The sequence below is a fragment of the Thamnophis sirtalis genome, unplaced genomic scaffold, assembly GCF_051295495.1.
Source record: "Thamnophis sirtalis isolate CommonGarterSnake01/CBP01778 unplaced genomic scaffold, rThaSir2_p1.2 scaffold_3, whole genome shotgun sequence".
Lineage (NCBI taxonomy): Eukaryota > Metazoa > Chordata > Lepidosauria > Squamata > Natricidae > Thamnophis > Thamnophis sirtalis.
Genome location: NW_028261383.1, coordinates 132,478,326 through 132,503,124, shown reverse-complemented (window position 1 = coordinate 132,503,124; position 24,799 = coordinate 132,478,326). Strand labels below are relative to the sequence as shown.

General features: G+C 40.3%; 1 protein-coding gene across 2 annotated transcripts in view; it reads right to left on the bottom strand.

The window, feature by feature from the left end:
• RPTOR (regulatory associated protein of MTOR complex 1) overlaps positions 1–24,799 on the bottom strand; it is a 427,126-nt gene that overhangs the window by 263,945 nt on the left and 138,382 nt on the right. For both annotated transcript variants that reach the window (XM_087710142.1, XM_087710143.1), the window contains exons 4-5: positions 22,242–22,400; positions 4,608–4,754 (exon numbers count right to left, since the gene is read on the bottom strand). In XM_087710142.1, coding sequence (XP_087566268.1) covers positions 4,608–4,754; positions 22,242–22,400 — 306 coding nt within the window. The remainder of the gene's footprint in view (positions 1–4,607; positions 4,755–22,241; positions 22,401–24,799) is intronic.

Sequence of the window (24,799 nt, the reverse complement as noted above, 5' to 3'; positions counted from 1 at the left end):
TTTTGACTGATCTAGAAAGCTAATCAGTTTGTTCTCATTATTATAAATTTGGGTGATAATGTAGGCCTTGTCTTCAAATGCAATCTATCTAATGCTCTCCCTCTCTTTGTTCCCCTTCCCCAAAAAATCTGGAGAGAAGGCAGTCAAAGCTACTTCTACATCATGTCAAGAAAACAGCATGGCTGCATTGTGTAGGTCATCAAGAATTGAATAAATGATGGTGAATGGGCCTTCTAGATGTCCAGAGGCTTCAGTGAGGCCTGCGCACATGTCCAGGGGGAGCGCAGAGGATTGTGCGCGCATGTGAAGGGGAGGGCATTGCATTATGGGTGTGGGTATGCACACGTGTGCTATCGCGCGTTCGTGCCCTTTTGGCACTGGGGCAGAAAATGTTCGCCATCACTGATCTAGCAACTCAAACCTAGAACAGAAAATACAATTCAAAATAACATCAAATGGATATACATAGATAGATAGATTTTCCTAAATTTCTAAATAGTAGTGATTTAATTCTTTTAGTATTCAGATTATATTTATCCAAGTAAGTATTCCACAATATTAACTCTGAACAGATTCAAATTTTTAATATACGCTATTGATTCAAACAAGTGTCTAATCAATTGTCCATGCCATTAAGCCTTCTGGAGGGAAAATGGCATTTCTCTATTTAAAATATAGTTCCAAGATCAAAATCTATTTTCATTAAACATGTATACATGTTTAATGTATGTTTATCTACATATTTTTAATGTTGATGTTATGTATTTGTAAACATAAAATGCTAGTAGTTTAATCCTTACTACATTGTAAAATAATGAATGCTGTATGTTTTTTATCAGGTTGAATAACATCTCCTATGAAAAATAAATACATAACAGATTTTAAAACCACATATCTTAAATCCCCAGAAATACTTATGAAGCTCTGGAAGAAAGTTATTATAGCTTGATAAAAAGTTGCCAAAAGCTCATACATTTTCAGAGCCTTTGTTATATGGAGCCAAATAGTAATTCTACGTAGCAAGGTCCATAAATTTAGAAGTATCATTGATACTTTATACCTAGATGGAGATATGATGTTCCATCTATTTCAGTAGGCAGAATATTGGAATGTCTGCTGGTCAAAACCCAGGCAATGCCTAAATATTCACTGCTTGCTTGGTTGCTTCCCTCTCTCCCCTCGCCCTCCCTGCCTCCCTCAAAGAAAAGATCTTGCTAGGATTGCTCTTGGCTCTCCTCCATTTGTATAATGAGCTGCTGGATGAAATGCACTTACGTCTATCCTCCTCCTATCTGCATTAGAATAAATCCTGTAGAAACTGGCCAGATGTATCAAGCTACTCTCTGAATAGAGATAGGGAGCCCGAGATGAAGGAAGAGGATAAATCCAATTGCATAACCACATGAATGATGAACAACAGCCTTTCGAAAGTGATCTTATGATCTGATCTATGGCCAGACATCTGAATCATGTCAATTGCGGGGAGATTTCTGAGCAAAAAATGGACTTCCCACAGTAAGAAAAGATACGTAAATATCAGTCCCACATACAGGCTGATACATTTCTAGCCCAACTCGATGCATCTTTGCATACAGGTATGAGTGAGAGATAATGTCCTGCAACAGACTATGGCATGTTAATCAGAATAACTAGGTCACTGAATATTTTTGAGAGATGTGCGCGTTTGTGTGGGTGGGTGATAGGTGAGTCAAGGATTGGAGGAAAAACATTCTAACTAATGACAGAATTACAGACGCATGCTGTTAAGAGGACCAAAGTGGGCCACTGACTCTTGTGAACTATATCCATATTCTGTCTGGAGAGTAGAGCTAATACTGACACACTGAACACATGCTTTGCTTCACAGATACAATGCAGTGAACCTGAACAACACCTAAAACAAGAGAGGTTGTCAGTTCTTCACCACTACCACCATCATTATTACTACCAAGCACCACCATCACCAAAATATTGTATAAGGACAAAAGAAACAAAGGATAAAAGGAAAGAGCTTCCTATTTACACAAGGGATTGTTTTGTTAACAAGGCTTCCTGGTTCAGTACTCCCTGGGCATGTCTATCCTGAAATAACCAAGTGCTCTAATTTCCATGCTGCATAATTTAGGTCTCTTCATGATTCTTCCTAAATTTTATGGAGCACAGTTAAAACTACACACACATCAGCTCTGCTCACCCTGAGCCATCTTTTTCGTCCATAACGTTTGCCTTTCTACACTGAAATGTCTATCAAATACCATCAGTTTTCATGCTTTCCTTTTATTTCAAAGCGATGAACCTTCACAGCATGTACCCAAAATCTTAATGTGTCACTGTACGTACCTAAAACGTATTTTCAAAATTAACTCAGAGAAAGACATAATTAAAACATTTTTAAGGATTTAAGATGACTTATGATCTTTAAAAAGAAGCTGGCTTGTGATTACCACAGCAAGCATGAAATTCAGATTAAGCTCTCTGTTTTGCCTTAGAGTTGCTGTGAGGTCTCCAGCAAGCTTTGCAACTTTATCTTTCATCAACAACATCTATGACTTTGCATTAGTTTTCAAGGTATCACAGCTTTTGTCTTCCTGTTGCCAAGATTAAAATGGCTGCTGCTGAGAAGCAGCGCCAGAGAGATTGAGATGGAGATGCTTAGGTAAGATAGCACAGAAGCCAGCCATATGTCTTTCAGAAAGAATTATGGATGTGGAAATTCTTTGAAGTCTTTGAGTCTAAGTCAGACCTCAGACTGAGACACCTTCCCATTCAGCTACAACTTTAATTCAGAGCAAATAATTAAACCTGATGTTATGCTGGATAGAAGCGGAGAGACAACCACTGGATACAAAGCAATCCTGACAGATGAAAAAGGGAGGATCACAATTAGAAGAAATAGAGAGAACCTTTAGAGAGGAGCGGTAATAAATACTGAATTTAGGAATATTCATTTTTGAAATTCTAGCCTACAGCTCTGCATTACCCTAGAAAGTAATACAATCTTTTGCATTCTAATTTCACAGGTTAAGAAATGAGCAGCCAGCAGCAAGATCATTTTGTGTGACAGCTAGAATGTCAAACTACACTATGCTGCTAGTAACTATGCCGCTAGTACAGTTTTGCAACAATTAAAGAGCATTAAGATTTTGCCAGAGCTACAGTTAAAGTTACTTTACAGAACTATGATACATGTACACACAAGGCTAGCACATTTCTATGAGCTGGAAAATAATTTGCACTTATCTGCATAACGGGGTTATTTGCATGATTTCTACATTCCAGCTATGCAATGCAACAGTTTTTATTGCTTGACTTGCTTCAATAAAAATTTAAAAATGGCTTTGTTAATCAGAACTGTGTTTCAATATAATATGCTTAGCTGTTTGCTTTTAAAATGAAGTTCAAAAGGCAGAACAACATAAAATAAGAACACATCTTAGACAACTTTCTCATTCTGCAGTTGATTAAATGTATCAGATCAGATTCAGTTTCACATGGCAGAAGTGAAAAGGGTTTTGTTTACTAGCCTCATTTGCAGCAATAAATTTAAGAAATCACACAATGTCCTCTTTTATTAACACTAAGGTACTTCTCAGTTCTGCAGAATTAAGGGTAACAAAAGCAAGTTTCTTTTTTGTACGTCTTACAAAGCATTTAGATTAATGACTGATATTCTGTCATATTCTGTCTGGAGAGTAGAGCTAATACTGACACTGACTACAAGAAAAAGTGGCAGGAATAGATCACTTGGAAGTCCTAAAGTGTAGTATAAGTAACTAATAAAGATCTTTACCATTACTGTCGTAATTTCAGTTGAAAAGCTCTAAGAGTATACACTGATTCTATTAAATGTTACAATTTAATTAACAGTTTTAATAGTGTCTGTACCCTTGGATGGCAAAACAGACTAAATTGGAATGGCAAGGCTTTTTCCAAATTAGCTTCAAATTGCCATGATTTGTTGCCAGTCATCTGCTTTTTTTTTATGAAACCAATTCTAAACAAGACAGAAAACATTAGATCTTCTTCTGCGATTTCCCACCAATCTATAACATGAGCAATTCTCAGTGTCCTTTTTCATGCAAGCTACTAAATCAGGGGTGCTTAAAACTAGCCTGTGGTGCTGGTCTGGAAATAGCACAGGACCAGCCTGCAGTGCCTCTGGCAGCCAAAATGGGACAAGTGGGGCGTGTGTACCCCCCGTGTCCCATTTTCACCCTGAACACCTTCCTGCAGACTCTGCTGGCCAAAACGGAGTGTGGGAGGGCCGCATGTGGCACATTCTGCAGCAGGGTGCCACAGGAGGTGTCCATCCTGCCTCCCCACCAGAGGAGAACTACAGTGTTGATCCAGCCCTTGACGAAATCCAGTTTGACATCATATGTAAAACTTTGGAGGACCACCACATAAGCCAAAACATAGCAGTTTAGCCCCTGCAGGAACAAGGCCCGTGTTTTCCCCATCAGGCAATCTCCCAAGGTTCCCACCATAGAAAATCTACTTATTTAAGGCACCACCACATCAGAGGAAACCTTTATAATCCTCCTTGGTCTGTATGTTTGTAACCTTGGCTATATAATTCTCAAAAAAAAAAAAAAAACCCCACTCACCTCCAGTTCCTGCTCCCTCTGCAGGGCAAATTGTTTGAAAGACTTGACAATAAGGCCAGCATTTGAGCAATCATACACAAAAATGGAGGGGCTGCCCATCCACGTTTGTAGATCATATATGGATAACGGGATATATTGAGTGTAGTTCTGTGAAAGAAAAAATAAGTTCATGTATAAGTACAATAAGCAGTCAAAATGCATATTTACCTAGGAATCAATATGAGATTTCTTTGTTACATTTTAATTGAAACCAACCTAATTTATACTCTTTGAAACAAGATGTAAAAAAAACCCCTTCTTACCTATTAAAGTTAGTTTGCATGTATGTGTGTGTGTCTGTGTCTATGTATCTGTGTTATGTGTAATGAAAATTATGTATGAAAAAGGAGGGAGCAGAAAAAAAATGCAAATGTAATGAAAAATCATACATCCCTACTTTCACATACACATCCAATTACAGAAGCACTCAAGAAAGAGCAACAATGTTCAAGATGTTCATACAGCTACTTAGGTATTCTAAATAAAATAAAAATACATTGTGGCATCACCTGGACTGTCATGCTACTTCTAATACGGGAGGTAATAATGCAGCCATAATGGTTAGTCATTATGAATAGCCTAATTTTTTATTTTATTATTTTTTCTAAAACCCACTAAATGAATTCCCAATCAAATGTCCCTCTAGGAATATGTTATTGCCTCAATTATAGCAACATCCTCTTTCCAGATTGACAGTTTATCACAAGACTCATTAAATAATTATTGGAGAATCTGTGAACAAATGTAGCCAAGAGAGAATATTGGAGTAGCTCAACAGAAAGAACCTCATATAACAATGAATGCAGATGGCACAACAAGATTCCATTGAAACAAGTCCCATTCAAGTATGTTTTCTAAATATGCTCTCTCTATATGTATATAGATCCTTAGACAATAAGAAAATCAATACTGAAATCACTTCTGATGCGAATATCACATGTTTCCAAGTTGCTCAACTTATCAGAGAACAGATATTTGTAATAAACCACCAGCTTCTAATGGCTTAAGCATTAAACAAAAATATGTGCTTGATGCTTTAACTTGTTACAAATTATGTGCAATCATATGCCATAAAGCTGAATATCTGAAAAGATAAAAACAGAGGAAGCAGGAAAAAGTAAGCATCTTTGTCACATTATTCAGGTTTTCCTTTCCGACTTAATCCATTCTTTTTCTCTGACTCATAATTCCTCACCATTCACAATGTGCCATTGAAGACCGGAAGAATAATTCTGAGACTTTTAAAATCCCCCCTGAAAATGTATGATATTAAAGAAATTATCAAACATACAGGAAATATAATTGAGAAAAGGAGAGGTTTGGAGAATGTCCATCCTTTCTTTCTAGAGTCCATTAATGTCTCATTAGTCAGATCCCTTTGTTTTGTATGCTGTGAAGGTGAATGGAGGTACTTCAAAGCCTTCAAAGGGAGGCCTGTAAGAGAGTATTAGACAGCTGCTACATTGATGAAGAGAGGAAAAATCATGTTATTTAATATTTCCCATTCCCTCTTTGAGGTACTGCTGTCCTCTCTACCAAGAAAGAGAGTTAGGAAGCCAGGCAAAAAGAGAAAAGGAGGAAAGGAAAAGATACATACATCTACCCTTCTTCTGTCATGGCCCTTTCAATGCCACCACCAACTAGGCCGGCAGAAAAACATAACTGCAATTGCTTCCCCCCCCCCCTAAATAAACAGAGGAAAAACAGAAGATGATTACATGATAAATGATCTGAGGCATAATTTCGTATGTAAAACTCAGTAAACAACAATCGGCAAGTTGGGGCAACAGTCACATTGCTCTGCAGAAGGGTTTGGTATTGGCCCCTTGGAAAGGTCACTGGCCATAGGGCTATTGTCTGCCCCTGTCCCTGAAGGACTGTCTGTCCTGGTACCTATTTGCTCCCTGGAATATGGTCTCTGGAACTGGGAAGCAGACGTTCCAGAGTCAGCCTGTCTCTATGGAGAGACCCTGTTGTCGGATTTCTTGTGCTGGACTGGTATGGCCTTCTTCTTTTCTTTGGTCTCGACCAAGACTGGATCAAGATTTATTATTATTTTATTTATTTTATTAATAAGATTTATAGGCCGCCCAATCCCGAGGGACTCCGGGCGGCTTACAAAAAAGAGAAAAAAGAAACAATGAAAAAATAAAAAAGACAGATTTAAAATCACCACACATACATTCGTTCTGATCGGGGCTGGACCTCAACAGTGAGGTCAACAGCCCCAAGCCTGCCGGAATAGCCAGGATTTAACAGCTTTTCTGAAGGCCATGAGAGTGGGTAGGGTCTGGATCTCAGGGGGTAGCTCATTCCAAAGGGTCAGAGAAGCCACAGAGAAGGCTCTCCTCCAGGGAGCCACCAGCCGACACCTTGAATTGCATCCGGAGACCAATAGGTAGCCAGTGTAGCTCGCGGAGGATAGGTGTAACGTGGGTGTACCTAGGTACACCCAGTATCGCTCGCGCGGCTGCATTCTGGACTAGCTGTAGTCTCCGAACACTTTTCAAGGGTAGCCCCATGTAGAACGCGTTGCAGTAATCCAGCCTTGAGGTCACTAGGGCATGAGTGACCGTTTGAAGTGCCTCCCGATCCAAGTACGGCCGCAATTGATGCACCAGGTGAACCTGGGCAAAGGCCCCCCTGGTCACAGCTGACAAATGGTGTTCCAGTGTCAGCTGGTGTCAGCTGTGAATCCAGGAGGATCCACAAATTGCGGGCCCTATCTAAGGGGTGTAAGTCTTCACCCCCCAGGATCAAGGATAGACTGTCTAGGTTGTCCTTGGGGGGCAACATCCATAGCCACTCAGTCTTGTCGGGACTGAGTATGAGTTTGTTTACCCCATCCAGATCCTGACAGCTTCCAGGCATCGGCACATCACGTCTGCCGCTACACTGAGCTGGCACGGGGCTGAGAGATACAATTGTGTATCATCTGCATACTGATGGTACTCAACCCCGTGCTGTCGAATGATCTCACCCAGTGGCTTCATGTAGATGTTAAATAGGACGGGGGACAAGACCGAACCCTGTGGCACACCACATTTAAGGGGCATAGTGGTTGACCTTTGCCCCCGAGCAACACCGACTGTGACCTGTCAGAGAGGTAAGAGGAGAACCACCGTAAAACCGTGCCTCTCACTCCCACCTCCTCCAGCCGTCGCAGAAGGGTACCATGGTCGATGGTATCGAAGGCCGCTGAGAGGTCAAGAAGCACCAGGATAGATGAATGTCCTCTATCCCTGGCCCCCAGAGATCATCGGTCAGTGCGACCAAAGCGGTTTCTGTGCTGTACCCAGGCCTAAAGCCAGACTGAAAGGAGTCTAGATAATCTGCTTCATTCAAGGTCCGTCGGAGTTGAAGCGCCACCACCTTCTCAACAACCTTCCCTAAAAAAGGAAGGTTGGAGACAGGACAATAGTTCTTAAGAATAGCTGGGTCCAGAGAAGGCTTCTTGAGGAGGGGTCTTACCACCGCTTCCTTTAATGGTTGCGGGAAAGACCTCTCCTGCAAAGATGCATTCGTAATCATCTGGCGCCAGCCTTGTGTTACCTCTCTGCTGGTCGAAACCAGCCAGGAGGGGCACGGGTCCAGTAAACAGGTGGAGGCACTCATCGCTCCCATGGCCTTGTCCACTTCCTCAGGGGTGACAAACTCAAACTCATCCCAGCAAATCTGGCTGAGACTCTCCCTCGGCATCTCAGCTGGTACTACCCAAGTAGAATCCAGGTCTGCCCGAATCTGAGTGATTTTATCTGAGAGAAACTGAACGAACTCCTCAGCTCTTCCCTGCAGGAGTTCCCCCGCCTCCTCACTTTCAGGAGGGAGTGGGTCACCCTAAACAGGGCAGCTGGGCGAGATTCCACGGACGCAATAAGAGCGGAAAAATGTGTACATTTTGCTGCCCGTATCGCCACTAAATAAGTCCTGATAAAGGCTCTTAATAGTGCTCGGTCAGATTTGGAGTTACTATCCCTCCAGCGTCGCTCTAGGCATCTCTTTTGGCACTTCATATCTCGGAGTTCCTCGGTGAACCAAGGTGCCCTCCTGGATCCACTGCCGTGGAGAGGCCGCAAAGGCGCAATCCGATCCAGTGTCTCAGCCGCCGCAACATTCCAGGCCACGACCAAGGACTCTGTCGGATTGTGGACAAGGGAGTCAGGTATCCCTCCAAGCTCCTTCTGAAATCCTTCCGGGTCCATCAGGCGCCTGGGGCAGAACCACTTAATCGGCTCCACCTCCCTACAATGGGGGAGTAGCATCCTAAAGTCAAGCCTCAGCAAGAAGTGATCTGACCATGACAGATCCCTTAATTCAAGATCACGTCTCCATTGCCCCGAGAGAAATACAAGGTCGAGTGTGTGTCCTGCTCTATGAGTTTGACCCTGAACTACTTGGGTCAAGTCCATGGTTGTCATGGAAGCCATGAACTCCTGCGCCCCGTCAGAGTGTTCACCAGTGATGGCAGGTTAAAGTCCCCCAGTACCATTAGTCTGGGGAACTCCACCGCCAACCCGGCTACCGCCTCTAGGAGCGCAGGCAGGGCTGTTGTGATGCAGCTGGGAGATAGGTATGTCAGGAACAAGCCCAATTGAACTCCTAGGTCCAACTTCAGGAGGAGAGACTCACACCCCACAATCTCTGGGGCAGGGATCCTGAGAGGAGCTAACAACCTTCGGATGATAACTGCTACTCCCCCACCCCTTAACTGGTGTCGTGGTTGGTGGAGCACCTGGAATCCATCTGGGCACATTTCTGAGAGGGGGACTCCTCCCTCTTGGCCCAGACAGGTTTCAGTTATACATGCCAGGTTTGCCTCCTCGTCTAATATTAAGTCCCGGATGAGGGGGGCTTTATTTACCACAGACCTGGCATTTAGCAACAGCAACCTGAGACCAGGGCCTGATCTCCTCTGCCACCAGGTCCTTGAGTTGAGCCTGAGGGGCCAGAACAAGGAATCGCTGTGATGTAGCGAGTCCTTCTTCCCCGGTAATGGCTAGCCCTACAACTCCCGTCATATCTGCCTTCCCGGTCGTAACCGAAATGCTTCGACCCTCCCCAATCCCCGTTGACCCCCACCTCTCTCCCATGGCCCCCATTCTTCCCGGCAGGCCGCGCGCACCATTCATTCCAAGACGGGGGGCGAATCTGGGCCCCCATCCACTTCTGCTTCTGCACTCAGTGGAAGGGGCTCCAGGTCGCACACCCGGTTCTATCATATACATTAAGCAGACACTCTCCTCATACACACCCCACAATAATCATTAAAATACAATACAATAATATAATAAATTAATTAAGTTAAAAAGTGGGCACATACTCTCTCACATTCATACATTCATACACTCAGCAAACAGGCTAAAAATGCAGTTCTTAAATCCGCAAGGGCGGTTCGCGCAAATTCGAAGTGGCTGGGACCGGTAACGTTTGGGAGAGAGAGGTTCCTCACTCTCGCTCTTCTCTCCTGCGGGGCCCGGAAGAATGCAAAAAGTCCGAAAGTCTGAAGTGGCTGGGGGGGGGGGGGTTGGCGTCAGTTGGGAGGGCAGGCTCCCCGTCCACGTCCTCTCCTTCTGCGAAGGCCGTGTGTCACAGGGTGAAATGCAAAGCTACCGGCATGGCAAAAGATCTCCATGGCCGCTGCAGCAGCCGGAGTGGCGAGCAAAGAAGTCCCTCCCGGCAGCATTGTCCGAAAGGTCGCAGTGGAGGAGAAGAAGAGGGAGAGGCCACGTCTGGAACCAGGAGCAGCGGCGGCCTCTTGGAGCAGGATGTTGCAAGGCTCGTTTTGTCATTGCATGTACAAGTGGCACTGCCATAAGGTTCAACATACTGGCTCAGCTGCAAGCAGCAGGACACCACCTGCACCTGTGTGATGAAGCTCACAGCGGTGCTGCTGTTCACACATGAATGCCACAACAAGCCATGCAGAGTTCTGTTCCAAAAGGCTGCGCTGGTATGACAAATTTCACAGTGTTGCCGCCACTCCCACACAGGGTTTGGGGGAGAGAAACAAGCCAGGGTCTCTGCTGGTTCTGCTTTCCTTGTGTGCAGCCAATGGTTTGCAAAAGGCAGGAAAGTGAAATGCCAAGCTCAACCTGAGCAGCACTAGGACTGGGGAGGCCACTGGAGGAACCCCCTGCGGCCCATGCCTGCTTTTGCTTTATCTTTGCCAGGGTGGCATGCGCTAGAAGCGTGCTGTCCTGAAGCCTCTCCACCACTATGTTTGGAACAGACAGTGCTCAACAAGCCCAGAAGCAGTGGGCGGGTGGAGTGGCTATGCAGCTTGTGAACAACCCAGGGATTTGGGTGGCATTTACATGGCCAGGATCCCTGCAGGACCCCTGGTTTCTGAGGCAGGTAAGGCCCAGAGAAGTCGCACTGTAAGGGAGCCATTTCTCACATTGGCCTCGGCTGCAAGGTTTCCTGGCACTGTGGCCAGGGCTGGAGCTAGTAAGAGTACGCTGGAAACATTCCAGGCACCTCGAGAGATAGACCTTCCAGCCCTTGCTGGATCAGATGATCCCACAGCCAAGGGGCTGAGCAGCCCTGAGGTGACCAGGGAAGAGAAGGGCTGCCTCTGTGCTGGCCACAGAGACCCATTCACCAGGGCTTATTTTGGGGATAGGGCATATTATTAGGCCTACCCCCAAAAAAATCAGGCTAGGAGTTATTTTGGGGTATGTCATATTTTCAGGGAAACACAGTACAATGACATAGATTTTATAGAACTGGGGTATTTCCAGGCACAGACATTAAAGCACACTGTAAATTACTGGTACAAGTTAATCTAAAAAATTAAAATAAAACTGGTAGCAAGATATGATCTCAAGAACATAAACTCAAAATATAAAATCAATGTAGGGTATATCTTAATTATGCTTAACTTACACAGCAAATGAACCTGTGGGTCAGTGGGAAGAAAGGAGAGACATTGTGAACATATTTCAAAACAGAAATGATCCATTTAGCTTCCAGAACAAGCTATCATGCTAGCCATGGAAAAATGGAAGATGAAAGCCTGGGGCAACAGGGCAATTACTGAACACAGACTTACAATTTCAAGCAAGGACAAGGAAATGTATTTCAATCAAGAATAATAGAAATTAGGATAATATAATAATAAAACTAGAATAAAAGATTTTTCTTATGATCAGAAAAATCACAGGCAAATTTGCATCTCGCATAGGAATATCCAAGGACAACTATGGAACAGGATCAATGAAGCTAAATTAATGCATTTACTTTATAAGGCAACCTAAAGTTGTTATAAAATTAGTAAAATATAATAAAATATAAAATGGGAAATATGCTGAAACCAGGTGTGGGTTCCAGCAGGCACTACTGCCGGTTCGCGCATGCATGCTTCATATGTGCTGCGCGCGCATGCACAGTACAATTAAAATTGTTCTGCGCATCTGCAGAACTGAAGAATAAGATAGTGCCTCCCAGAGAATGAGTTCGGGAGCATGGAAGGCCTGGGTCACTGCCAGTTCCAGCGACCCAGGCCACCAAACCACTGCCTGTTCGGCCAAACCGGTCCGAACCGGTAAGAACTCACCACTGGCTGAAACCATTCACAAACAGGATTATTAAATAATTAAAACCGTTGCAGAATATATGCTCAAGATCCAGCGGCACTAAAAAATATGATACCAAAGGCTGTTAAATAAGAAAGTACCAGTCACAAACTAAATACCAACAATCCTTTAACTAACTTCAGCAACTTTAAAGTGCTAACATATCTGTAGCAACAATTAATGGAACAAGATTTTTTTTTTGTCAAGAGACTGAAAGAGGTCAGTTACATAGCTAAAGCAAAGAAGCAAGATGTCAGAAAATGCAAAAGCTGAATTATTGAATTTATTCTTTATGCCAGCAAAGTTTTCCTAAGATCTTTCAAAGATAAATAAAGTCCAAGCAAGAAATGCAGAACAAATGGGCAGGTTTTAGAAAAGACAGACAAACAGGAAATCAGATAAATAATATAAGATGGATAATGAAAAGTAACAACAGGAAAAGGAAATATAGCAGTTTCACTAACTACTACAAGGTCTTTGTATATGGGGGTATGCGTTCCTTCCAGTTAAGGTTGACTTATGGTGGCTGCCTGGACATTTTTTTGGCAAGAGTTCTGTGTACATCATGCCATAATAACAATGTATTAAATTGATATGCCAGCCAATTCCCATTCATGGATCTTTCAAACACAGTAATAGCAGTAGAGGTAATAGTAATAATCATCTCTGCAGTATACAAGAAACTACTTCAAGAACTGCACTTGGAGAAACAGAGTGGTTTAGACTAAAAGACATAGCTATTCAATTTACCCAGCAAACATAAAAATGACAGTACTGGAAGATTAACAATTTGAGTTATGCAAGCGAAACCATCTTTTTATTAAAAAGATGCAGAAAAAGTAATTCCAGAAGTAAAACTGGCAATTAAAAAAACCTGGGATAAAGTTGTAGTATTTAGAAGACAATGTTACTTTAACTGCATAGTTACTGAATCTACAATCGAAACTGAAGAAGTAAACTGGTTTCCTTCCTTGGATTCAAGAATAGATAATTATGGACTATGTTGAAGACGTAAAGAGATTAAGCTTAAGGAATAATGAATTTAGCCTAGATCATGAAAGAAACAGATTATATCCATGAGAGAGGGATATAAAAAATTAAAAATGCAGAGAGAAAAAGAAGGTAAAGGGAAAATATATTTAAAAAGAAAAATATATTAAAAAATTACTTCCCCCTTCATCGGCAAGTAAAATTTTAATAATTTATCACTTTCTCTACCATTTCAACCAGATATCACTTCATTCCATATCTTATCTTTTATCTATTAGCAAATAATAAAAGAGTATCATTCAATTTTAAACAGAAAAGTCTGTGTGTTAATAAATCTTTGAAGTATCTTTGTCTCGGCGTGCTTTGGTGTAGGACGAGGGGGGTCAGAACACTTATCTATAAACAAAACTTTAAAACTTTATCATACAGTCCTGGTGAAGAAAAAATTTAAAATCTATTATGAAATATTTCATATATTTTAAACTTGATCACATAAGCAACTTTATATTTCTTCTCTTTTGGTTTTAATGTTTACTCCTAAATTTTAAATAGTTCCAAAAGCTGAATTCTTTTTATTTTCCCTTTTCAAATTCCCTTTATCTTTTCTCAGGAATTCCTTTTACAGTAAGTATAACACATCCCTTTTATAAGTCCAGGATAAGAAATGAAATCTGCAATCTAAGTCACTCTTCTGATGTATTATTTGTGTGCCCCTTTTAGCTATTAAGGCATCAACCAGATTCATTTGTAAATCCTTTGTAATATCTTTGTCTATATCATTCTTACAGTTTGTTATTTTTAAATCTATATTCAAAACAATCAGATTATAGCACCTAGCACTAGCACTTAGATTTATACATCGCTTCACAGTGATTTACAACCCTCTTTAAGTGATTTACAGAGTCAGCATATTGCCCCAACAATCTGGGTCCTCATTTTACCAACTGAGTCAACCTTAAGCTAGTGAGAATTGAACTGCCGAACTGATGCAACTATTATGAATTGTATCCTCTTCTATCTCCTTTTTTAAACCCACTTTTATAGTAGAAGAAAATCTTATTTATTCTTCACATTGAGTAAGACTCATTTCTGAAATTATGCCACCTAGATCCCTGTGGATGCACAAATCTGACATAAATAAAGCAGCTGAAAGCTGGCTTTCTTGTTTGAATCAAATCAGAATAAAATAATACACCCTCATGGTTTATTCCTTTTAATCTAAGTATCAGAATACATTATGCTTAATCTATCATCAAATATAGCACTATAGAAAATGACAGGCCTGTAGATTTGTATGGATCTATTGAAAATTCACATGCTTTCCACTGAAGGATGAAGTCATAATTTTGCAGCGTTTCTAATCAAGAGTTGCAATTCTATAGCTGTGTGGAAGGTCACAACCATGGCCCTATCACCAAGGGCATCTCAAAAACATTCAACTGCATGCCAATCTAATTGCTAGTGATAGCAGAGGCAGTGGATTTCAATCTACAACCCAGGAGGACCACTGACATCAATACACTTTTCTACAATTATTGGTTGTTTTAGTACAAAACAGTAACATCTTAGATACTATGTGTGTGGAGACAGAAGGCAAGTCCAATTTAAATACATTTTAGTATATATGAATATGTATGTGTTAGCATATGGATATTAAAAAAAACCAGAACCTTATGGTATCTTACAGACTAACCAATTTATTATAGCATATGGTCCCTGGACTAAAGTATCATTATGAATTACACTCCATCACATGAAACATACGGGACAGTAGATTTATTAGTATCTAAGGTCCTAATTTTTTGTCTTTCATTTATGTTTTTGTGCAAATTTCAAATACAGTATGCATATAAAGTTGCATTTTTGTTTGTACTTCTGCAGAAACACAAGTATAGCGTTAGCAATCACTGGTGCCTTCAATAAGGTTTTTAGAATCCAAAAGGGCTTCCTTTGATTTAAGAATAAATCATGTTTAAACAATAATTAATATGGTGTTCAGGGCAGCCATCAACACTATACCAGAGGTCACAGAACCAGAACCACAAAAGCTGAAAGGGCCTTGGAGATAATCTAATGCACCCCTGCCTTGGTAGGAATCTTGATATTATCCCTGAAAAGTAGCTGCCCATTTTAAAAAAAAAACCTCCAGCGATGGAGATTCTACATGTCCAAGAAGCAGGCTGCTTCATTTTTTTTCACTACTGAACCAGAGTGAAATCCAGCAGGTCCTAATAGGTTCTGGAGAACTGGTAGCAGAAATTTTCAGTAGTTCGGCAAACCGGCAAATGCCCCCTCTGTCTGGCCCCAGAATGGGGTGGGAATGGAGATTTTGCTGTATCCTTCCCCTGCCATGCCCACTAAGCCATACCCACCAAGCTACGCCCACAGAATTGGTATTGAAAATTGAATTTCACCACTGCACTGAACTGCATGCTTTTGAATAGGGTCCAATAGTCAAGTCCATCCAAAACCCTTTGAACTTTGATTGAAATAAGACTCTTTATTAATTCAGTAGAATGGAAGCAGATGAAGAGCTCTTCAATATCATGCAAGGCAGAGCATGCTTTTTCAAGTTACTCACAAAATAACACTGCTAGAAGCAAAGTGCCTCTTTGATGCATTTTCCCATTACAATTTGCCTTCTGATGGGCAAGGGCTTCCAAAATGCAGTGAAAAAACCTCTCTGCTCTCTATTAGTTCCATGGTATCAATGTGAAAGCTCTAAAACTTTGCATCCATTGCACAAAAGGCAAAAAAAGATAGGAAAATTTCAGATGCAAGGTAGTGAATAGAGATATAAAATTTCCAACAATGTTGGAGCCACATTGGGGATGGGAAGGGATTGAAATTTTTGAGAAGAATTGAAACATACACATTTTTATAGCATTTGTCCAGTCAAATTCACCCTTCACTTTATAAAACATATCATACAGTATGCATAGCTTTATTTAATTTATAGGGATTGTGGTCCCACCAATATTGGTACAGCTTTCCTTAAGAAGCTAGATTGTTATTATTTGTTAGATTAGATCAAATTTTATAGTGCTTCCAGAAGAAGTTAAAGTGGAGGTCTTTCAAGGGTCTTTTACATTTTTATTTATTAAGGAAATGCCATATAGAAATGTGTTGTGGCCCAGCAGGAGCTGTTGGAGCTGCCGATGGACTCCGATGGCGAGGAATCCTATGAGTCTGCTATGGAACATGTGGAGGACCCTGAGCAGGGTTCAGACTCAGAGCAGGGACCAGAGAGGCTGGTTGGCCACCAGGAGGTGCCTGAGGCATGGAGCAGTGGGGAAGATCAAAGGGAGTTTGTCCCTGATGCCAGGCAACAAAGAGCAGAGAAACGAAGGCAGCAGTTACGGAGACAGACTCATTAGAGATAATCAAGCCCAGGTGGTTGTGGCTTGCCTCTCCCAAGAGAGTATGTAAGAAGAGACTTTGTGAGGAGTCCTTTTGCAGGACACAACCGTTCATAACAATCTGGAGAAGCTCTTGTTTGTATTGTATCTCTTGCCTGTGGGAGCCTGGGTTACTGCCAACATCTTGCCTGTGAGTCATGTGTGGGCTTTCAGCCAACAGGATTGTAATTGCTGTGAATAAAGTGTGGCTAACAGTAAGCCTGTGTCTGGGGCTCAAAACAGAAATGTGTATTTTTTAAATAAATATTTATATATCAGTATGGCCCAAGAACCATGTGGATTTTCTCCAAAGATCTTGCGGACAGTTTGAGTCGTTGAGTAGCCTAGAGATGGAGTCTCGCCTCACAATCAGGAGGTTGTGAGTTTGATCCTAGGTAGGGGCAGATATTTCTCTCTCTGGGCACAATGAGTAAATATCAGCTGCAAACTCTGCATTGGCAATAGGAAGGGCATCCGGCCAGTAAACATTCAGCTCTATTCAGGTGCCCCAACTCCCCCCCCCCCCGATGCAAGGGATTAAAGGTAAAGGTTTCCCTTGCACATATGTGCTAGTCATTCCCGACTCTAGGGAGCGGTGCTCATCTCTGTTTCAAAGCCGAAGAGCCAGTGCTGTCCGAAGACGCCTCTGTGGACATGTGGCTGGCATGACTAAATGCCAAAGACGCACAGAATGCTGTTACCTTCCCACCAAAGGTGGTTCCTGTTTTTCTACTTGATTTTTACATGCTTTTAAACTGCTAGGTTGGCAGAAGCTGGAACAAGTAATGGGAACTCACTCCATTGCATAGCACTAGGGATTCAAACCACTGAACGGCCAACAACAAGCTGATCAACAAGCTCAGTATCTTAGCCACTGAGCCACCACAAGGTATTACAGGGTCATTAAACAACAACAAAAACACAATAATAATAAACATTGTTGGGGGAGGAGCCAACATTGTGATGATATGGATGTGCGGTCTCGATGCTCTGAGACCGCAGCCAACACTTTTGCCACTGGGTGGTCCAATTGGACCTAAACTGTCCCGAAGAGATGGTGAACAGGAAGAATACGTCTTGCTGACCTCAGAATATCGCAAAATTCTGAAAGAAGCAAGAGAAGTTCTTCAAGCTGACGACAAAAAATCCAGCCAAGGCTGATGAAGTTGGGGCGGCTCGAAAACGGAAGGATGCAGAAAAAGAAAGTGTTTCCAGCTGGTGAAGAACTTTAACTGTTTTAAAAAGAGACTGCCTATAAAAACTTAAAATTAATCTAAATTGGAGAATAGAAGAATCAAGCGGCGGAATTAAATTTGGAATGGTTTTGGACAGTGGTTATCTTACTTTTTAAATGCTATCTTCATGGATGGAATTTATGCAAGACTTTTGAAATGGATGGATTAAGTTTTCTTCTATTTTTTCTTTTATTGTTCTCTGTAACCTATGGACTAAAGTTTTCCTCTTTCATTGCTGTGGGCATTTTTCTAATTCATTTAAAGATTGGACTCTTTTTTCTAACTTCAAAAACAAAAAAGATACAAAAAGAAATTAGATTTTCAACAGTATTACCGCTGCTCGGCGGCTGGGAGGATTTGTTGATTGGAGTTTGTGTATTGAAAATGGAACACTTTTTTTTCTCCACAGATTGTTTTGACTTGGCAATAGAAGGTTTCACTGCTTGGCTACAGAGAGTGATAAGAAGGGAAGCACACAGATGTCCCTTTGAAGTATATTTCTAATCAGAGAAAAGTGAAAACAACGTTCTTTGTGAATCTATGTTTTAATTTTATTAACCTTCCAAGCTAGAGCAGCTGTGTTTGTTAGAATGGCACAATTTCAAAAGAAAATAGAAGTCTCAAGTTTGCAAAAGATACTTTCAGGAATACAAAAATTATCAAATACATATGAAAGAATAGAGAAAAAACTGGAATATTTAGAACATATAACAATAAAATATGATGAAGAAATTGAGGATGTTTTTCAAATGCAAAATGGGGTGGTTGAAACTCAAAAAATCAAAGTGGAAAATAAATATAAAGAGATTAAACCTGCTGAAATTTATGGCAATTGGTTTGTCTCTGAAAATAGAAAGAATGGAATACTGAAAGAGGAATTAAATGGAGAGGAAATCTATTCCAGAGGGCAAGATACAGAAGAAGAAGAAACTAAAGAATCTATGGGTTTAAAGAGAGAAATTCTATTAGCAAAAGCATTGATAACATGAGATAATACAAGATAAACTGAATAAGGAACCAGAAAGAGGGCATCAGGATTATATGAGAGATCTTATAAGCAAGGAGTTGCTAAGAGAAGTCTATACAAAGCTGACCAAGAAGATGATTAGAGGACTGGCACCACAAATGGCAGAAGATATGAGACTGTTTTGCTATTGGAAAGATACAGGTTGATAGATGGAAGAATATAATTTAAAACTAGTTAAACTTAGTGAAATTTACTGACAATAGATATAGCTTAAATAAATAACTGATAATGTTACTAATGTATACAATGTGTAGTGTTATGATGAGTATAATTGGATATGAATATTGAATGGTACCCATGTAAGAAAGATTAGTAATCCCTTTGGATTATACATAAAGGTTAATAATAATAAAAAAAGAAAAAGAACTGTTAGATACAATTAAAGTTTTGATTATTAGGGGGAAAATGTTATGATACAGGATATAGTCAAAAATAAAGGAGGGATAAGAATAACAATGTATATTTAGGTATGGGTATAACATAAGGAAACTGGATGTAAACTTTAAACAGAGGATTAGAAAACTTTGTTATTAAATATTATGGATGTTTAGCTAGAATAGGACATAAGGATTTAGTGTTAATGGAGGATTTTAGAAATAGTAATTGAAAGGCCAGTGTGTGGTTATGTATTAAATTTTGGTATATTTTATGATGAAGGATGCTTAAACAATTATAGTCAAATGAAAATGGAGATATGATGATGGTGACATGTATAAATATTTGAGTTAAAACACTTAAGTTAATATGAATTATGTTTGTTGACTATGGAAGAGATGCATGAAAGTCTTTTTGTAAGCAACTGATACACTTTCTATAGCATATAAAGAAGGATGTTATATTTGTTTTAAATTAAAAAAATTTAAAAAATATTTAAAAAACACAATAATCTTATGGATGGTTTGGCTGATGGCCTTGTCTACCAATAGCATGAAGTAGTATCTTGGGCCCTTGACAAAATTGTCCTGAATGGCTTCTTTCTACCAGACATCGTAGGTAGCTTGTTGGGTTTCCAAGGGTTTTCAGGAGATGAACTGGCAGAAGTGATGCTTCAAATGCAGATGGAGAAAAATGAAAACTTAATTTGTCTGAACATGGCTGTGTGGCCTCAGGTCTACTCCATGGCCAATAATGTAGGCAAAATATTCAACTGGTTGGAAATCTGTAGATATTCTCAGTCATCCAGGTCATGGTTGTCCCAAAGGTGCTTTTTTTCAGGAGGGAACTGGACTTTCTTGTTTTTTCTTTCCCCACTATCCTGTCAGACCTGAAGAAGCTTCTTGGATGAGAAGTGAAACTTCTTCAAAAGAAAAAACAAGAAAGTCCAGTTGCCTTCTGAAAAAAAAGCACCTTTGGGATATTCAACTGGTTGTTTTCCAGCACTTCTTTTCCTGCTAGCCCTTTTTGGTAGGAGATACCCTGTGATTATGCTGCTTGACATTTTGCTGGTAAAGTCACTCAAATTCACTTGGATCTGGACTCCACTTGAGCAGAGCATTGTGCAGTGACAAGGACATCATCTTGTCAAGGCACTTGGCTTTCCTTTTGGCTTGTTACCTCTGAGGAAATGGGTAGTTTGCTTTTTAAGATGACCTTGTCTACCTCTGACTTGGATCCTTGTCTCTCCTGGTTTCTTTGAATAATTTTTTTTTTGTGGGGGGGAGGATATTAGTCTCCTGGATCAAATTGATTATTAATGTCTAATTGTGAAAGTGGCAAATGCCAGCATGTACAATGGTGTTGGTCATCTTCTGCCTGAATAGCCCTTCACTTATACATTTTGTTATTATTTTTGCACCACCAAGAGTCTGTAGACTGACGTACTTATGAGAAGTTCAGACTTGAAGATATTTTAGCTAACCATTTGGGTATAAATGACTTTTCCTATAATCTATCTCTCTAGAATATTTCCCTAGACAGAATTTACTCATCCAATAAATTCCCCTATTTTGTCAATGATGTGAAAATACTTGCTGGCATTTCCTCAGCAAACTGAAGTGGGATGGGGATGAAAAACTTAATGAAAAAGCCTCACTAATCATTTGTTTTCCCTGTGGATGGGGTTTCCCTGTGGATCAGGCATCTCATTAAGAGTTACAGTATGTCTGCAATAGGTATTCCTGCATTAATGTCAGAAAAGCAAACAAATATCTGTTACTTGGTAAGTGAGCAACATGACAAAACAGTCAAGAAATAAGAAGGATTTCTGGTTTTGGACCTAGTCAAATAAAGGCAGGGGTTTTCAACCAGCATCAAAACATAGTGGTTTTATTGCCAGAAATAAACAATAGATGCTAAAATAAATTGTACTTTGTGCTGCCCGCCCTCCCCCACAACACAATGGACACTCAAATTACCATTACTCTAAATAAACATGAGTGGAGAGTATTTTAACTATCTGTCTATTGTAACCATACTCAAGTCAATTAATAAAATTAGAAAGAACAAAAAGTTAACAACATAACATAAATACTGAAAGAGGCAGAAAAAAATAGCTTAACATTTAGAACCTGGCAAAGGAGACGCATATTGACAGGTTGTTAAATCTTTGGCTAAAAGGAGACAAAGACAACTCCCAAGTGAACGTGTTCCACTACCCTGCAGCTTTCATATCAGAAAGACAGTTCTCAAGAAAATGGAGGCTTCTTCCAAAGGAATTCTTGTCGAGATCTTAACAGTCAGACAGTCCCCAGGGAGAAATGTCTTAAGCTATTTAGAACTTGAGAAGCTAGCACCAACAATTCAGAGTGTGCTCACTTTAAAGTAGCTGGCAGATAGTGAAGGTTTTTTTTTTTTTAATTTAAGCACTATCTCGCATGAGTCAGTCAGAACAGGCAGCTGCAGTTTTTATAAACTTTTTAGACAGATGTTTTTAGCTAAGTCGAACCAACTGAGGTGGGACACTGCTGGTTTATGCTTATTCCTTACAGTCAAAATGCTCTTAGGGCTAGGGTGATTTTTTTTCCTGCCTTGGGTATTTTGCCATCTTTCTTTGGAAGAAGGCATACAGAGAAGCAAAGATATTGCAAAACAGTTATCCATCATATCCTTGAATTCAAATCTTTAAAATAATCCTAATAATAACTAAAATAAACTTCAGCAGACCTGACCAATACTGACAAGCTAGTTAGCAAATAGGTAATAAAAACATGCTTTGTAATCCAGATGGTACAATGTCCACTTTAAAAAAATATTCCATTTGCTTTTATGACATAATCATAATTTTGCTTCAAGGTACACAAAAAGAATGAACAAACAGCTAGATAATCAAACATTAACATTTTGCTTTTTATTGTTTTATACTATATTGGATTCCCAGGAAATATAAATGTACAAGAGAGACTGCAATTTAGCTCAATTTGCAATTCATATACCTTATTAAAGACCCAAATTTCTCCATTCACTGTTGGCCTGGGGACACCATGTCCATTATAATGGAAAAGGACTCTTTCTTCTTTGGCATTTCGACGCAATGAAGTACATAGTTTCTTAACTTCATCAACTGTAGGATCTAGACTTTGTTTGTACCGGGCCTAGTTGCAAAAAAAAAAAAAAAAGGAAGAAAAAAAAAAGAATGAATGAATTTTGCTTTTGCAAATGGAAATGCAATCATTGAAAATCATCTGAAATATTTTGGGATGTACCAAAAGGAACCATGCATTTATTTATCTAAAACATACATATGTATATACCAATCATGCTATTTTCTTTTAAGATTAGCAACAGTAAATCAAATGCAGAAAAAAACAATAAGAAGCAATATGTTGAAAAAAATTAAGTCAGGGAAAAAGAAAGACGTATCTAACTAAATCCATACTTACTTTTCCTATATATATTTGTTCTGCAATTTGATTATCATTCATTCTCCCTATTCTATGAACATTTCCTTAGCCATTTACTTGATTTATTCTCCAGGCATTTCTTAAATATTCCATGCACGTTACCTTCTATTTACTTTTCTGTTTCTTCTAACATATCAAGCTTTATTCACTTCCATATAAGAAAATTCATTTTTGCTTCTGTCTACAAACATGCATCCCTCATTACATACTACATGTTACCTCCTACTTTCTACTAAATTTGCATGTCTTTACATTTCTCCATTCCTTTTTTAATATTTAAGAAAAAATTCTACCAAGGATAAGATCAATAGATGACTATGCATTATTGGTACATCATTTTGACCATTTAGCAATAGCAGTTAGACTTATATACCGCTTCATAGGGCTTTCAGCCCTCTCTAAGCGGTTTACAGAGTCAGCATATCGCCCCCACAGTCTGGGTCCTCATTTCACCCACCTCGGAAGGATGGAAGGCTGAGTCAACCTTGAGCGTGAGATTAGAACCGCTGAACTGCAGATAACAGTCAGCTGAAGTGGCCTGCAGTACTGCACCCTAACCACTGCGCCACTTCGGCTCTTTCCCATGGTCTCATTTTTATTATTAAACCACTCAATCCAATAAAATAACTTCAAAATATCCATCAATATACAAACAATTATCTTCAAAATATGAAGTGCCAAAAGAATTATAACAGTTAAAGCAATTACAAAGGTAAAGATAAAGATTTTTTAAAAAGATTTTGGGAAGTACTTTTTTTTTTCTTTCTGGTGTTTTTCCCACAAGTACATGGTCCACATTTTTTCCTGATCAACCAAGTACTGAACCATTGATTGCAACCAGAATTGATCAACCAGCTTGTTGCCCAAGCCTAATGTTGTGGGATGAGAGGGAGTGACTGGCCTAAAGTATGAGCTGCAGTGGTTCAGTGGTTAGAGTGCACTACTGGAGGGTACTTCTGCTGACTGCCGGCTGCCTGCAATTTGGCAGTTTAAATCTCACCAGGCTCAAAGGTTGACTCAGCCTCCCATTCTTCCGAGGTGGGTAAAATGAAGAGCCAATTGTTGGGGGCAATAGGCTGACTCTGTAAACCACTTAGAGAGGGTGGTAAAGCATTGTGAAGCGGTATATAAGTCTAAGTGCTGTCGCTACTGCTAAAGTAGCCTAACCACCTTTCATGTCGAAGGTGGCACTAGAACTCACCGTCTCTTGGTTTCTGATGCCTATCGTATTCCAAATAGCACACCCATTCTTGCAAGACCTGGGGAACACCTCAAAAGCTTTCTGGAGGCTTTCTGAAGTATCACGAGAACATGCCACATGATTTGGACAATAGTGTAAGTGGCCTCTGGAAGAAGGTTTGGCCAGCAGCTCCACCTCACACAAAGTAGAGTCAGGCCAAGTGTGCCTTATCAGCAGGAGGAAAGTGACAAAGTGGGCATAACAGGGCCTGTGGAACACAGTGTGGCTGAAGCTTCCCAAGAAGCGGATACAAAGGTACAACTGCCTCTGGAAACTTCAGCCGCCTCAGCTATGCTGCTGGCCTAGGCTGGGGCAACTACGGTTTCCAGAGGCATCTGAACCTTTGTACTCCAATGTGGCTCAGAGGCTTTTTGCAGCCCCAGAACTACAGCACCCCAAGAGGCCTGAGCCACAACATATTCTTTCTCTAGACTCTCTGCACTTATGCCACTCTACAACACACACACCCCAAACCTGAGTGCAGTCTATACTGCTCCCCTAATGATTCCTTACACCCCTCCCACACTCCTTATCTGGAACTCCTTCCATTTAATGAACCTGACATCTGGAGTTACGACAACAATGGGGCGTGTTGGGATTATAGTTGCTAAGCAATGTGGTCACATGATTTCTCTCTTTACAACCGCATTGCTTAGCAATGGAAATATCTATCCCAGTTGTGGTTGTAAGCTGAGAACTACCTATATAATAATTTTATTTTCCTGTAAGGCACAGCTGAAATCAGACCAATTCCTGTGTGATACTTTACTTCTCTAGAGAAATATCACGAGAAGACAAAAAAATGACCTGGCTGCCTAAACTGAAATATTTTTACTAAAAAAAATACTAC